The sequence below is a fragment of the Egretta garzetta genome, unplaced genomic scaffold (genome assembly GCF_000687185.1).
Source record: "Egretta garzetta isolate BGI_Z169 unplaced genomic scaffold, ASM68718v1 scaffold79, whole genome shotgun sequence".
NCBI lineage: Eukaryota > Metazoa > Chordata > Aves > Pelecaniformes > Ardeidae > Egretta > Egretta garzetta.
In genome coordinates this window covers 6,571,718-6,589,042 of record NW_009260791.1, presented here as the reverse complement: position 1 = coordinate 6,589,042, position 17,325 = coordinate 6,571,718, and the positions used below count along the sequence as shown (strand labels likewise).

General features: G+C 37.0%; 1 protein-coding gene across 1 annotated transcript in view; it reads left to right on the top strand.

Annotated features, from left to right (window-relative positions):
- Positions 1-17,325, top strand: part of NPAS3 (neuronal PAS domain protein 3) — a 542,703-nt gene that overhangs the window by 341,179 nt on the left and 184,199 nt on the right. Inside the window, exon 5 of the mRNA XM_009646696.2 lies at positions 11,914-12,003. Coding sequence (XP_009644991.2) covers positions 11,914-12,003 — 90 coding nt within the window. The remainder of the gene's footprint in view (positions 1-11,913; positions 12,004-17,325) is intronic.

Genomic DNA, 17,325 nt, shown 5'->3' with positions numbered 1-17,325 from the left:
AACTGCCTGCGATTTAGACAACCGAGCAAACATGTAAGGTATTGCTTAGGGTCTAGAAGAAGATGCTGCTTAAGGCAGGAGAAGATTGCAGATACATGTGACTTTTTAATGGAGCAGAAGGAAGAAAAATATCACAATGGAAGCAGGGGAAGCCAGGATGCTACACTTACACTGTGTGATTAAAAGAGCATAGAAGAAATTAGAAGTGTTTCCTTGGTTTTCGCTGGACAGTTCTGAATAAGAGGAAAATGGTGCTAACATTTGGCGAGAGGAGTTTTCTTTCATCAGCTCCACTGATGAAGGCAGTTTTACCACAGTCATCTTAGGGAGAGACTTTAACCTTCAGATCTGTTACAAATTGGAGCAAAACGGGTAGTAACAGTGCGGAGCAATCATGTCAGTTCCTACTTGGGACACGGGATACAACGTATAGATTGTTGACTTGTGCAATAAATAGCATTAAGGTTGGTGGTGTCAAGACTTATTTGGGGCTCTTTAGATAATGTGGCGTGTGGATTATTGGCACAACCGACAGCTACTGTACCCTGCAGTGTCAAGGAAATCTTGAGCACCCTTTGATGAGCAGATTATTGATACTTTATGCTGCAGCTGCTCCAGGGGACCCCTTAGGGGCACATCATGATAGTGTGGCTGCACACTAAAACCCTGTGGTAAAAGTACAGAGAAACATTTTTTTCACGTGGTTACTGTGAAACTCTCTTTAAAAGGAAAAAAATGTATTAGTGGTTGAACCTTTGTGTTTCTGGTATACAAACAGACCCTTAATTATCACAGCAGTCAGAGGTGCCACTATAATATATTAGCTTGTATTTAAAAAAGAATATAAACCTTTTTCACTGAAAGACCTGCTCTGTGCTGTTGATATGCTTGAATTTATGCAATGAGCTGGTAAACAGCAAAATCCATACTTATCTTTACCTACACAGGCATTAGAGGTGAGCTCAGGAAAAAAAAAAAAAAGAAAAAAGAAGGGAGGAAGGGAGAAACACAGTATTTCCTCACAGCCTAGGGTGAGATTAGAGTCCTGTTAATGGCAGAGCTACATGCTGTCTTCTCACCTGGTCTCATATTCCAGCTGTGAAACAGAAGTGGAAGGTCAACATAGCAATGGTGTTTTTTAGTGGCAAACTGAGCTGATTTCCTGAAATCATTCCAGACCAGACCTCCGATTCCATCCGGATAATTGATTTTCACATAAAAGTGCATTCCCCACTTTTGTGTGAAATGTACTTCTGGAGTGAAGCACTGTAACCTCAAAACCCTTGAAGGAAGTACTGCAACCCAACATAGAGATACTAACACCACTGTGTAGAATGCAGATGTAGTGGATAATTACTTCAGGGGAAGATTTTGAAATATTTCTATTATTAATGCAGTCTCTAACTCGTTTCAGGAAGTTCGTTGTTTGGTTTTCTGTTAGTCCCACGTATTTGCAGTACTCCTGTGTTCCCTGCTCTTAACTGTACAGATGAGTGAATGGAACCCAAATCTTCTATTGGTACCAAAATAATGCAGCATCGTATTCTGCACATTTCCTTCTCCTCTTCTGTTTACTTTTGTGTCTAAGACGGTGCAACCTGGCTGAGGCTTTTTCAGTGTTCAGGGAATTTGTAAGGTCTCTGCTTCGTGATGCCTGATACTATAGGAACTCATAGTCCAGCTTTTACTGCTGCAAAGGCTCTCAGAGAGTTTAATCTCCATTATCAGTCTCTTTTCACCAAGCCCATAGGAATTTCTCCGAGACCTCTGCCTGCTGTCAAATCTAGCAAAAACTAGCCATGGATGGAATGCAGTTAGTAGGACAGACAAAGTCATGCAGAGTAGAGGAAACTAATTTCAAAGTTGGAAGAACCACTTCACAATCCAGACCTCAAAGGGTTATAGTTTTGTGGGCTTTTTTTTTTTTCATGCCTCTATAAACCTAACTTCTAGTACTTAGCAGGTTCTGATTCATGCCAGTCCAGATTCTTCTTGTTTCAAGGGTCGCAGGAATAAGGAGTCAAGTGACAGTAATGGTTCTGCAGGCTTTTATGTACTGGTCTTCACTGGAAAATTGAACAGCTGCTTTAATTTAGTCCAGCTGCACATGGATCCTAGAAGACTTCAGAGTGGACATCTGTGGAACGGCTCCATGCTCCCATAGGTGGAGAAAGAATTGGAATAGCAAATGTATCTCCTGCATGGATCCTCATGCAAGGATTAATGACAGCTGGAGGGACATTCAGCTGATTAGGACCAGGTTCTGTCTTCTTTGCATTATAACATGGGCTAAGAGGCTGAAGATAAGAACGTAGGTTTTTATTTTTTTCCACGTATCTGCTAAGGGTTACAGTTAGAAACAGCACTGGATTGAATGGACTTTGGATTTGTTCTTAATATTCTGTGTTCTTATTATTTCTATATTCCATTGTCTGTAAAGTATTCTCAACATGTTCTTCTTTCAAGAAGAGTATAAATCAGAATGATATGCTAGGCAAAGAACTCAATTTCTCATTCAAATCTATTTTGGTTGTCTGTATTGCCATCTAATAGATTAAATATGCTAAACATAAGCCCCTCATCCTGTTCTTCCCTGAGCACAGCCTCTCTGCTTCATATGTATGAAATTGTGTGATGCAAGTGAGAACACATGTACTCAGTTCTGGGCTAGAGGTCTAATTCTAGCAAGCCAATTGTCAGGATCAATCACCAGAGCATCTGAGTACCTACTGAGGGCAGGTGTTATTTTAAGACTGCAATTAACTCAATATCACAAATTCTTTCCTATAATTTTTTCACCTAGATTTTTTGGACAACAGGCATTTAGATACCTTTATCTGTTTACTTTCATATAGTGTCACCTTGCATAGATTCAAAGAAAAGCTAGCCAAACATGCAGCTATACAATGACTATAAGATCAATTTGAATGTAGCTTACATAAACCAAAATATTCATATGTAACACAAAAGGGCTTTAAACGTGCAACTTTGGAAACAGTAACATTCACGACAAAACTTATTGCTCCCACAATCAGTTGTGCTTGTATAGGTGCTGCTACCTGCGCAGCGTTCCAGTCAGATCAGGTTCCCACAATCTCTTGCTCTGCGGTGTGAAGTGCAAGTCTGGGGACTCAGTCCTCATTCTGCCAGTTCCCACTGTTTATCATAGCTCCTGCTACTGGGTTGCCTTATTCTTTCAGTTTTGGCACTTATGGGAGCAAACGTTATGCAGGTGCATACAGTGTCAAGTCCTTTACTCGGGGCAGCACCTCTCGGTGCACAAATGCATATGTGATTGGAATATTTGGACCACCAAAGGGCAGAAACCACTTGATATTGGTCACAAAGCCAGTCCACAGCCAGGTATACACTTAATCCTGACCCTAAGCGATCACATTCTCAGGGTAAGAGATACATAACATAATCTCTGTGTGATAAAGTCTCATCCTAAATAGGCATAGTTGATTGTATTAGATGGCATGCAGTTATTGGTGTCACAATCTGCTGTCCAAACAGTCTGGACCCAACACTAGGAATCCTATATAATTGAAGGGTAGGAGCTCATCAGGAATTGGCATAGTAAAGATGAAAGGTCAGTGCTTTAATACACAACTCCCACAAAATTGAATTTTAATTAAGTGCGACAGTTGAATCCCTCCCTCAGGAGTCCTTTTTCTCCCTTTTTCTTTGCACTAATACATATAGCCCTCCTCTCAGAAAAGAGAATAGCGAAGACAGAGTATAAATATTCTGTCTAGTAAGATTTTTAACTTCGGAGGTTTTCAACAGTGGCTAGTATAGCATGTACTAATGTAAATCAATGTTTTGTTTTAGTAATGAATCATTTATGCAGAAGAATGCACTATGAAAAATAGCATTTGTCAATGAGAACAGCAGTTTTTAATCTTTTTGTGTGTGTACACCAGTGGATCTCAAAAATTATCCACTGGTGGTTTAAATACTGTGTGGTGAATTTAAGTATACGGGCAGTAAGCTTGCTTTTCTCAGTTACCTTTCACAGTCCCTTCAAACAGTTCAGGTTGAGGTTGTTCAGAATAAATAGTTCAGATTGCCCAGACTGTTGAATAGTTCAGTTTTCAGTTTGAATATTTCAAGCTGAAATCAGTCGGATGGAAGATCACAGACAAGAAACCACTGATACGGACACAGGGAACGTACAGTTTACTGTAACGTCTTCTTGCAATAGAACTACTGTAAAATTGTCTGCATGTCAAACTCATGTAAAAGATTACTGTATCACTTACCATTTTCCACTTGTTCCAAAAGAAGCAAAGAAAATAAGCTCAAGTTTCTTATCTCTCGCTAGTGGGTACTACTCGCCCTCTAAAATATTTTACTCAAGAGAGGTTGCGTCCTCACCGTCACTGAAAAACGATCCAAAAGCTTCAAGTTGTAGCAGGTCATCAGTCAGTTAAAATCTTAATGCCGTGGAAGCCTAGCATGTAAATTAAAATAACCTGCACAGCCAGCTGACTTCAGCAGAGCTAACGCTGTACTGGGTAAAGCATCAAACCACTTCTAACAAATAGTTTAATTCCCTCAATGCACATCAGTGTGTCTTCTACATGAAAACCTGCATGAAGAATTTCAGCAGTTCAGCCCAGCAATTTAGATCAGTTAATCAAACAGAAGCATAATAATGAGCGAAGATATAGAGGATATAGCAAAAAGTGCAAGTACTTGACCAAAAAATTTCACAGAGATAATTAAAGATCATCTGGCTTCTATCATGTAACTCAATTTTGTTGTTCTTATCTGTATTTTGGCATTGACACAGTTGTCTGCATGTTATAGGAAGGGGTTTGCCAAAGAAAAAAATCATCCTGTGATAAACTGGGTGCAGACTAAGTGCAAGCTGTCTGTCCTGGATTTTTTTTTTTTCACATTAGTAAGCCTCACTATTTCTCTCTTGTAATAGCATTGCAGTATAACCCAAGGATATTTCTTTTTCCTCTACTGCGATGCTAACTTTTCAGGAAGCCTAACAGCTTTCATGGTATACTTTCCTCTTTGCAGTCAGGATGGTTTGGGATTTTGTAGCAATATAGAATGGCTCTCTAGAAAAAAAAAAAAAAATTGCTATCTACAAGGCAGAGATCCCTAAAAGTCATTTATTGGTTTTGTATACAAAAAATTGTCAAACTCTTAATCTCTGATTTTCTTCTTGAACTCCCATTGCTTAGAGATTTGCAATCTTTCTATGAGTCTGAGGCTCATCTCTGATATTTGTCAATCTATTATCAGTGAATAAACCTGGGAGTACACCTGAAAAACTGGACTGCCGCCGTTAAACATTATTCTTGCCTCTAAACTTTTCTCCTCTACACTTTTGCAATGGTTCTGATCTGGAGCAAAATCTGTTTTTTCTAAACAAGTAGTAAAGCTGCCCCTGCAAGTTTTTGCTGCTTTGGTTACATAAACATACTTATTCTGTAAATCTGGCGAAAGATGCGTCAAGGGAATCAGCAAAGTTTACTCTTCTTCCTTCGTTTCTTGGCTTTGAGCTATAAAGCAGACCTCCTTATTATTGACACATTTATTTTTTGGCACTTCCTTGTTGTCATAAATTGCATCCTGACCACACGAGCAAAGAGCACGAAGATGACAAATTAGGAAGCTGGCATCAAAGTCCATTCTAACCACATCCTTTGAGCTTGTCCGCTTACCTCATCTTCTTTATTGCAGTAGTTTTGGTGCCAAATACATGTTGCTTTGTTGCCAAATATGTGTCATTAATTCACAAGGAGTCTATGGTCATGTAGCCATATAACTGTTATGGGGACTGCGACTGAAAAAATGGCAGTGGTATGAGAGTTGAAAACATGGGGTTTTATGTGTTTGATGTTGGGATTCTTACTCAGTGGCAAAGGCTTGTAGCCCAAGGAACACTGCAACAAGTCCTATGCCTTTTTGTTTTATTCGGGCTTTTGTTTTGTTTTGTTTTCTGCAAGGGATTAAAAAGACCGAAGAGGAGATTTTGTAAGTCAGTAGATGATCAAACTTCAGTCGCTCATTTTTATTCATGTGTATCAAATACATCCCATGTAAAATCCTATTTCCAGGAATAATACTCCAGTTGTCTCACAGTACCTAATTGTGAAAGCCCAAGGTCAGATTTTCCACCTAAGTAGTTATGCTTTCGTATCTTTGTTGGTGTTGCTGGAGGATATTACTCTGATATCTTAATACTGAGAGCACAGTAGACAGGCACTGAGGCTTTGAATCAGATTTCTGTTACTCACCGTTTATGCCATTTATTCATTTTAAAACCCCATCCATGTTGAAAAGAAACTTACTTTTTTGTTGCTGTCTTTAATGAATCATGTTTTTAAGCCATGCTGTAACACAATAAATAAATTATGCAATGATATGTTTATTATAAGAGAGGGACTATTTGCTTTCGTAAATGACAATTGCATCCAATACTGTCTCTCTTTTAAAAAAAGAGTAAAATATTTTTGCTGTTATTGAATGTTGTATGTTTAATGGTGACAGGCTTTGTCCTCAAATTAATGCTCAGCTCCAGTTACAATATCATTATGTCATAACAGTGAAAAATTCTAATTAAGATGATCTGTTTGCCAGGAAAAAGTTTAGTATATCAATTAATCTGTTTTATCAGGGGGAGCATTCCCTTCCCCAGCCCCTATCTCCTGATCGGAGCCTGAATGATGAGAAAAACATCACAGATGCATGCTGCATTGGACAAAGAACACATGCATGCATTTAAATCATGTATATCTTACTTTTTACTGATGTAATTGTGAAATATGTTCTTTCTGCATTCATAATTAGGGGGTGGAACAGATGGTGAAAGCTTAGTTTAAAATAATCTGTCATTAAAATAACCTAGCCTACTGGTAATTCTTCACTCTAACTGGAGTTTAGGTCAGGGTAACAGGGTTTTTTGCAGCACTGGAATACACTAGAAAGAATTAGGGACTTCATGGATGGTGTGAAATATGAGGATATTCTCCAGAAGGACACTGTAGTAAGACTCCAGTGAATTAAATTTGCCTGTAGTGGGAATATGCAAAAATGGCTGGGACAAAATTCCTCTGACAAATATAAATCCATTTAGAACGATGCATTATACATTAGTGCATATTCGGTCAAAGTGCTACAGTGGGTTTCATATCCTGAGAGGAAATAACCTCACTATTCTACAAATACTGTAAGAGACACTTAGTATTTTGGGTTAAAAACCCGTGCTTTACATTTCCATATTATTCTGATGTCAGCGGATATAAATTATAATTATTGGCATTATTATTCAGAGGTGCTGTAGCTAGTGACTTTTACATCTGAGTCTCACTTCCTTCGTGTCTACCACATTGACTTGCTGGTATGTGACAAAGGAAATCTTATATCAGGCCTGTCTCGCTAGTTTAGAACAGTTTTCTGGAATAAGAAAACTGGCTCAATAAATCAGATACTTGCATGTCTTTAAAGCATTTATTTTAGTGTTTCCTCTAAGATTTCATTCTCTAACAGCTTTGAAGAAAGCATATAGATTTCAGCATGGTATTATGATAAATCTTCTCGAGGAGGGGCAAGCATTAACATTTGTGTCGGTTCTTTTTCATCTTAATCCAACCTTGGTTAATAATCAGAAAATTCTACATAGTGGGTAAGAAGATGTAATTAACCCTTTGACCCCAGAATCTTAATTGGCGCCTGTTGAAAACAGTGGGGCAGTTAAAAAAAAAAAAAAATTAAAAAGTAGCCTGTGGTGATTGAAACAGCATAATACATAATGGTTTTCTGAAATCAAAAGTACCAGGGAACTTCAGCTTTAATCACATTTTGCATAAAACCAGTAAGCGTAGGTTTAAACAAGAAGTTGCCAGTCTTCCTTAAATTGGATTGTGCTCAAAATTGGCATTTGGGGGTCACCCTGACCCTTTTTCAGCTGCCGCACTAGATGGGAGAGGTCTGGGTTTATGACAGTCACCTTCACTTATAAAAATAAAAAAGAAATGAACTCAAGAATATTTTCCTAAAAGAAGATGCTCTACCTTTATGTTCATGGCCTCTGCTTCAATGAAAATAGGACACTTTATGTAAAAACAGTTACCTTTGCAGGACTTGTTTCTATACTATAGTTGATGATGACTGTGGAACGTCTGAAACGGGAATCCTACCTGCCTCTGAACTACAGTGAAACTGTTCAGAAATTCTGCCTGGAAATTACACTGTGGCACTAATTTTAAAAGAGAGATTTGAAAGTTGACTAAATCCAGGACCTTCTGGCACTTATTGTGCCTTTAGTTATACATAGGTAATGTGAATAATGCTTCCAGAGATTTCTCATTAAAACAAAATTGTTTGTAAATAGGTAGTATACAATGGTATCACATCCTCTTCTTCAGTATATAGCATAACCTCTGTTATGTTTCCTGCCACCTTCTCTGAAGTCTGCTGCTCTCTTGGCATGCACAAAGGACATACGCTTTATGAAAAATTGAAAAATTTCAACACGCATTACTTAAATAATAAATATTCATAAATAATACCTATGAATAACGAATGAGACAGTCCTTCAGAACTACTGTTTGACCTGTATAAGGAACAACAACGTTGTCACAGAAGTGGTCCATCTCAGCCCTTTCATACTGGTGGGAGGAACTGCCTTGCATTGCAAGGTGGCTGTTTGTTTCCCTATTTTTATTGTCATTTTTCATAGGTATTTGGACTTGAGCTTAGTACTCGGAGCCTTTGTTCTAATGTCTCTGTATTTTGGGCATGGAAGTAGTTAGCTGTTCCATTAGCTATTAATCAGTGTTTTTTTCAGAACATGATTAAATAAACTTTCTGATTTTGCTCTAGTGAACAAAATGTAGAATCGGGTCAATATTTGTACCCAAGCATAACTTCAGGGAAGATGGAAAGGAAATGGAGAAAGGAGGACTGACCATGACTTAGTAGTCTCAGTTGGCCTAATGAATTAATTTTATGGCATGGGAAGTGACTAATCACGCAAGAAGCCAAAGGCATTGTGGGTGTGCTGCATTGGCCCTGCCAGTCCATCTGGTGGTGCCTCTTCAGTACCTCCCTTGTAAAATGAGGAGGCAAAAGTAAGGAATAGTCTCCCAGAAAGAAAGAGAAGGGATAAAGCATTAAAACTGTTTAACGGAGAGTTTCAGAGTTGATGGCATGGAACAGTGGCAAGTGCTTGAGGTGTCTAACACTTCTCACTATAACATCCTTCCCAGTTGCTGATGACTTGCCAAATGTTAGCCACGAAGGCTGAAATTTCTTTGTGCAGTTGTGTTGACCAGAGATCATTTTATTTATTTATATTTTTCCAACAAAACTGGTTTCAGTCAATTCCAAGACAACACTGAGGAAAACATTGCTGCCTAATCAGTACTAAAAGCTTTCTTCAAACTTTTGTTTCATTAAGAAGCCTGAATTCCTAAACAAGATGATGCATAGGAAAGAAGCAGGAAAGCCATCAGTGACTCAGAGAATTATTTTTTGCTGTTCTTACAAAACTCTATCCATATATCCCAGATAATTGCATGGTAATGCAGTGTACTAAACAGAATAGACCATATAAGTGCTCCAACTGCATGTAACTCTCTCGAGTAAAAGAGCAAAGGGACCGTGCTAAAAGCCTGGAAATGTAAAAAACTGAGAAGAGGAAAGTTGGATTTATATAATACATAAATAACCTGTGAAATTTCTTTCCTCAAGACATCACTGAGCCAAGAACATAACAGAATTCCCAAAAAAAGACAAAAAAGTCTTGAGCACACTAGTTATAAAAAATAATTATAAGGAATATTAGCCATCATGGTCATACCAACTGGTAACAACCTGAGGTCAGAAAGAAACTTCTGGTTGGCTTGTCATTACCTACATAACCATTATGGATATTTTAAGTGTGTAGGCACACACTGTCAGACCCAGGAAACCTGACCACTGCAGGTAGCCCGTTAGTCTGATTCAGTATGGCAATTTATTGTTCCTTGTGGAGAATGGCCTTCTAGCAAGAACATATATAGGCAGCCAGGGACTCAGGGCGATGGTTCTCAGTTTTATTTCTACCAGAGGATTAAACCAATTTCCTCAAAGGAACACGGGACAGAGGGACAAGCATCAGGAAAACTTAAACCAAGACCTTTAAAGATTTACTCTTCTGATCTTTCTGTGATAGGGAAAGTGGATAGTAGCAAAAGAAATGATACATAGCGGAGGAGATCAAATGTGTAAAGGTTTTGATTGTCCTTGTATGGATCTAAGTCTGAACTTCACTGTTCCAAATTTTCCACCTGTTATTGATGTTAAAATTCAAGGAACTGATGTTAATCATTTGAAAAGAAATGATGATGATTTATAAGAGGCCATAAATGGCTTGCATAATATAAATGTTTTTACATGAAGGAAATCTATGCAGATTTACATTTTTATTAATTCATAAATATAAATTAGAGTCTTTCTTTAATGCAGTGTCTTTAGTGAGGGTTTGTTTTCCAATATGTGGTTTATTCTTTTTAGAAAACACAGATTTTTGAACTAATTCCACCACCTACTACATCAGAGAGGGGTGAACACTTGCCAAAGACAGCTTCTGACCAGCAGCGTGTTAGAAATTAATCAAGAAGCGGAAGAATAAAACATTAAAACCCCTCAGAAATCACTGTTCTGTATTTGAAAAGGAGTGAAATGATTGCATGACTTTGTCATCATATACCTCCATCAAATTCGTGTGCATCTCTTATTTTTAATTCCAAAACCAGGTTGATCTTGCAAATGCTACAGTTATATTTTTACTTTCACATACCTTTATCCCAAGGAGATATTTGGGATGAGATTTTTTGGGAGTATTTCTTGTTCATCATAACGTTTGGGGTGATTCTTATTTTCTGAGTTGTTTTAGCATTTTTAATTTCTGGAATTTTGTGATTTTACTTTTGCAATAGTGAATGCTTTTTTGCCAATAATCGTCCTCATGAAAAGCATAAAAGTAAAGGCACATACAGTGTATGAAAGGCAGTTTCTTCCTAGTGAAGATTTGCTCTTATTCCTAGAGGTATATTTCTGTCTTGATGTGCAGTGATTTACTCCATGTGTCAGTTTAGAATATAGTCCTTTGTTTATTAACTGCACTCATGTTTCAAAAGGTATGCATTAATCTGTGTAGTCGTATTTTGATTTTTGCAGTTGCAATGGAAATCACATCCAAAGACTTGAACCTGTCAAAATAAAATCTGATCTAGAGTTTTACACCAAAGGGATGAAATTCGTAACATTTCTGTAGACCTAAGCTGTAAACATATTTGACAGTAATCTGCTGATTGGCTTTGTTTGTTTTCTCACAAAAGGAAAATGGGGGGGGGGAGGATAAGCGCGCACGCGTGTGCATATGTGTGTGTGTGTGTAATCCTCAATTAATTAACAAATTATTGAGGTCCATAGTGGTTTGAGTGATGGTAGGATTTTATTTTCTCTTTCTCAGTTTTAGGAAGTTGCAATTCTCTGCTTTGATTCTGGGGGATGGGGGGGGTGTGGGGGTGGGGTATGTTCTTACATACCATTTGATTGGAAGGTTCATTGTTTTCCTTATTTATTTCTTCCTGTAAAAAATTGAAGAACATTTTCTGTATTTCTTCTGTCATGCAAATGAGATAAATTTAATACAGTATATAGCAGATGTAAGCACAACAATAAGTCCTTGAACTTTGGAATATACTCATATGCTGTTTGTTAATATGTAGACAGAATATAAAGGAATAATTGTCTTAAGGATTCAAATTAAAAACACTCTCTTAGAAATCAGAACATTTTCCTTTATTTATTCTGTGATGCCCTTGTTTGAATTATTTCTATCTGGAATTTAGAATTTTTTATTAACCTATTCCCCTTTTTTTTTTCTTTACTCTGTAGTCCCTGGATGGATTTGTATTTGCACTAAATCAAGAAGGAAAATTTTTGTACATTTCAGAAACCGTCTCCATCTATTTAGGCCTGTCCCAAGTAAGTACATGCTTTCAATTCTAGAACATAATCATGTATGATGTGTTCTTCTGTTTATCATTCTTAAAGAAATAATAATTTGGTTTCTGTATTTTGCGGAGATTGTTGAACTAGTTATTTAAAGTTGCATCTGGTTCATCCTGAGAAGTAATTGAAAAAGGTATCTATCAGTCTTGGATGTTGAGATAAGACAAACTTGTGCCTGAAAACTTTTTGCCATGAAGGATCATTATTAATTTATTGAGAACAAATGAAGTTTCTTTTCTCAGTTGTTTTGAACTTTAAACCTCTATACCTGATAGGAAAGGGACACACTAATAGTACTTCCCTTGTGTCCTATTACTGGATGTTTATGGAGTACCCTGCATTATCCAGGGAGCTGACACGATGACAGGGAGTCATTTGGAGTCAAGAAATGCTGAAAGAGACCATTAAAATGTCTTGCAGGGAGGGTTCCAACAAGGACACATTTTGCCGCTTTCACAAATGCTCACTAGTACGAAAAGACAAATTTATAAAATATAATAGTTTAATTTTTTTTTATTTTATTTAATTGCCGACAACTGTTTTTCAAAGATTAAAAAGCAGGACAAAAGTTGCTTGTTGATGCTTATTCCTAATCCTGCAGCATTCAGAAATGTTTAGGAAGGCTCACTTCTTTCTCCTTGTGCTTAGAAATGCAGCAGAAAGATTTTGCATGATGATTTTCAGAATAGGATAATCTACTTCTATTGCAGTCACCCTGACGAGAAAAAGAAAAACTGAGATGATATTTATTTCAGTTCCTTTAAATTGGGACCCATACTGCTATGAGGAGGCAACTGTTAGCACTGGCAACTGTCAGTTTTGCTGTACCCCAACAACAATGAAATGGGAAATTTTAACATTTGGTGCAGAAAAAGACTAATTTTAAATATTATCTGGTGAGAATCCGAATAGAGGGTCATTAACTCCTCAAAGAACATGCAAGCAATTGGCTGTAATAAGTTCAGTAATTGTTATTTTGTGCTGGCTTTAGCAAACCAAATGATAGAAATGGAAACAGAGCTGTTTCTAACTCATATCAGTATTCTTGTCTCTCATTAATGTCCCTTGTTTTGTAATAGACTTTAATCCCTGCCTTAATCTGTTTGGGAGTTACATTCAAGAATCTCAAATTTTGAAATTGGTGCGCCACCATGTTGCTAATAGAGTAAAGAATCGGAACTTTAATGTTTATTATTGTCTTATGCTCATATTAATGTGTTTTATGCATAGTATCCAACGAAGTTTAATAAGCCAGTAAAGAAGAAGGATGGATAATTAGTTTAAGCAGGTAAATGCTAATTAGGAAACTCCTGAAAGGCATCCATTATACACGAGCTTAAAACAAATTTTACAGCCCTGGTTAGTGGTGTAATCCAAATTCTGTCAAGGCAACTGCATTTTCTGTAATTGAGATGTGTATGTTTGCTTTGCATAACAGATGGCTCTGTATGCTTAGACTGATAGCTAGGAAAATAATAATTGCATTATTCTGGCCAAAAGAATATTAGCTCTTGGGTTTTGGCCATTTCAGTCAGTCCTCCTGCCAGCACAGCATATGCACATATATGGATTGGATTTTCAAGGAAATTGATGCATCTGGAATAGTGTGGCCATCTGAAATATCATCTGTTCAAGAAAAATTTGGCTTTAACCCTATGCTAGTCTCTTGTTAAAAGCATTTTCTGCCACTGTCTTTTTAACTATAGGAGTTGGTAAATCTTTCCTTACTCTGAACTTACACCACGTTGTTAAGACTTTACGCTTCATCTTGATCCCCGTATACATTTCAAGCAAGGGTTCAGATAAATAAATCAATTGTCTTTGCATATGAGAGTATTTGATATATCAGGACAAACATTTCCTTGCACTCACTGCTGAAAGTATTGATGGAAAAAACACCAAAAATCAGGACTGTGGATTTTCATATAATAATAGATGAAATCCGCTGACTTCTACTAAAATATATGTGATTTCATTGTTTTTTCTCTTCTGTCTTTATGGAGACATTTTGTATTTCTCAGACCTACTGCATTTTTATGTTTAATATGTAGTTCTCTGGACATAATATATAGCTAGGTCTCTTAATAATGACAAAAGAAATGCTGTAGCTACTTGTTACCAAATCACTATTCAAAGTGTTATTTCTTACAAAAAAAATTAGCAAGAGTATCTATAAAACCATTTCTCAAACTATACATGGAAATGCTACTATTATCACTACAACAGTCTTAAAATACTTGTGAATTCTGAATTTCTGGGATGGTGCTATGTGGTATATGTGGTGTTGCATTTCTTGAACTGCAGGTAGATATTGATAGGTCCCTATCCTGATACTCCCCAACTACATTTTTACATAGAACCTCTAGGTAATTTTGCACTTCAGAAAGTCTGGATGTACATTATAAGCATTTTTATTTGAATCATCTTCTTCAAGTGCTGACTTTGGAGTCTTACTTTCTAGTCAAATGACTTCTTAGAGACTTCATCCTTGTTCAGTTGAGCTTTTTTTCTTTTTTACTAGTATGCATAGAAATAATGTACCATATATCTTGTACTTGCAAAGCAAAATCTTCTGTCTCTTAGCTGAAGGAAAATAGTCCTTGTACTGAATCTCAGCAGGTGAAAACAGTTTTTCATGGAACCCGATTTTTCTCTTTTCTGAACACTGAGAGCCAGTGGTACAAAACAAATGGATGCTGATGTTCTAAGATAGCTGCAGGGCTAATAGTAAAGAAATCTGATAAAACAAGATCTTGGGAGGTAGCCTAGCAATGAGGATTATAAAGTTACTTCTGGCAAAAAACAACAGTATATTTGAACAGTAAACAAAAATTACAATAAATACTCTTTTGACGTGGCAGTGAATGTACCTTGCATGTAGACATGCATAGATATATGTTTTGAACATTTTATCTTCCATCTATTGCTAACCAAGAATTTTACGTTAGTTTGGCAGACGTGGATTTTAGAGCACACTGTGGAATTGCAATCAGAGCAGTTTCAGAGAACACAGGTGCATTTCAAAGTAGAAGAAAAGATACAAAGTTAGCTGAAAATAATCAGTAATTGAAGGCAGAGAATAAAAGCAACAGAAATGGACCAAAATCTCCCAGTTAGATCCTTAGTCTGTATAAATTGTCATAGCTCAATTATACTTGGGGCAAACTGAAATAGTCCCACATACTTTCTGGTATTCAGTAGTTTCAGGAACTATAGTATTTGCTGGAGGACTCAGACATGTCTAGAAACGTGCAGTACAGCCAGGCTATTTCCCTGGGCTGGACAGCATGACCTCTGATGACGTAGCTTACCCTTTTGCCAATACAAACAGCTTTTTATACTGCACCTCTGTAGTGATGTAAAAATGTTTTGTCTTCATATATTTCTGTTCTTGGACATTTTTGAGTCAGCAGGTGATTTCTGATATCAGGGTAACTGCCATCTTTTTTAATACCCAGTCCCTGATTTCCTGCTAGAAATGGGATGAGATTTCAAAAGTAGATGGCTAAAGTGAGTCATCATATCAGGGCATTGGAGAGGCACTCAAATCATTCCTTCAGGCACTTAGAAGTCAGTATCAGGGCTGACCTAAGAGATTTCAGTTCTGTTGCAAAGTCCCTGTGTTTGAGACTTAGGCCAAAAATATGCTGAAACACAAATGGTAACAAATAGGGAGAAAAATCTATCCAGAACAAAGGATAAAATAGTCAGACGTATGAGGTTTCAGGGTCAATAGAAAATACTGAGGACTGATAAGCTGGCTAGGATACTTTTGCTGTCAGGAAACAAGTTCTTATTCACCTCTCCCCAACAGTTGTAGTCAATAAGGATATTATGCATTGCTTCACCTCTTGTGAGGTCCACACCTTAAAGTAAAATATTTCCTACCTTTGCTCCTACTTGCCCAGGACACAGCCCAGGTTTGCAAATTGGCCTGTTGCAAAGAGAGCTCACTAAAAGGGAGCAGTGCAGCTGCAGCCATAATAGGAAAAAAAAAAAAAAAAAAAAAAAAGAATAAACTGTTGAGATTTTGTCCTTTTTAAAACAAAGCAGGCCAAACCAACAGGTATATTACATGTGTACTGCGTTACTAGTAGCGTAACCTATCTCCTTATTTTGGCTTTCTGTGCATTTGTTCTGTGAAATGGCAAATAAAATTATAGCTACAGCACACAAGTACAAGGTCAAATAAATGACAGTACTCAGTCTATTTGTGAAGCTATTCTGAAAAGGAACCATGGTGCCAAATGTGGTTTATTTGAATAATAAAGAAGAATTAGATTCCCCTGATAACTTGGCTGAGGGCCAATAAATCACTGGAGGTTAAGAATGCTTTGCAACTGCCATGTATTTCTTTTGCTTTTACAAAGCACAAACCTCAACTACTATGCTCTACCTGTTTTTCAATGCAAATCAAGTTGAGGTTAGTAGATGGTTAAAGGATTGCTTTTGTGCTCTGTTTGCTTAAAAAATAATTTAAAGCAATCTTGACACTTGCATTCATTCTGTAAGTTCTACTTTATTTTTCCCCCGTACTATTATCTAAATAAAAAAAAATTAATAATATTTAAAAAAAAAAAGCAAAAAAACCCCAACAAAAGCCAGGAACTTCACAGAAAAACTACATTTTTTTTAAGCAAATCTAGAAAATAGCCAATTGATAAAAGAACTTGCTTTTTTTTTGTTGGTTTCTTGTAGTGTTCTGAATTTAAATACTACTATGTAAAATGATCATGTCTACTCATTTAGTGAATTGGTGCACTAGCACTGATAATTTTTAATAGTTTGTCCCCTTAAAAAATTAGTAAATAAAACCCTGGGAAATTCTGTATTGGTCATGGGCCATGTGTTTTTTAAAGAAGTTTTTTCCCTTAATGTTCAGCATAAGAAAGTTCATTTACTCTTATCTTTTTTATGCTAAAAGAAGTGAGCAAGGGAGGAGGTCAATTGAAACAGAGCAGCTCTGAGGATTTTGAGAGCAGTAAGAAAATATAAGTATCAAAATAATTCAGAAACAGTACAAGGCATGGTGGCACATTATCAATTTACAACATTTAAATTGATAAATGCTTGGTGGTGAAGGCCTACAAGGGCACTTTGAAAAGCAAATAGCGACCTGGTGAAGAAATTGATTTTTCCCCCCCGAAAATGACTGCATGATGCATCATTTGACTGCATGCTGTCCAAGTGCTTGACAGAGATAATCTCAGCAATCCCACGGGTGACCTTATCGTTCTCACCAGGGCAACTTTGTCTAGGTTCTGACTTTGTGCATGTCAAGGTTTCTTCAGGCAG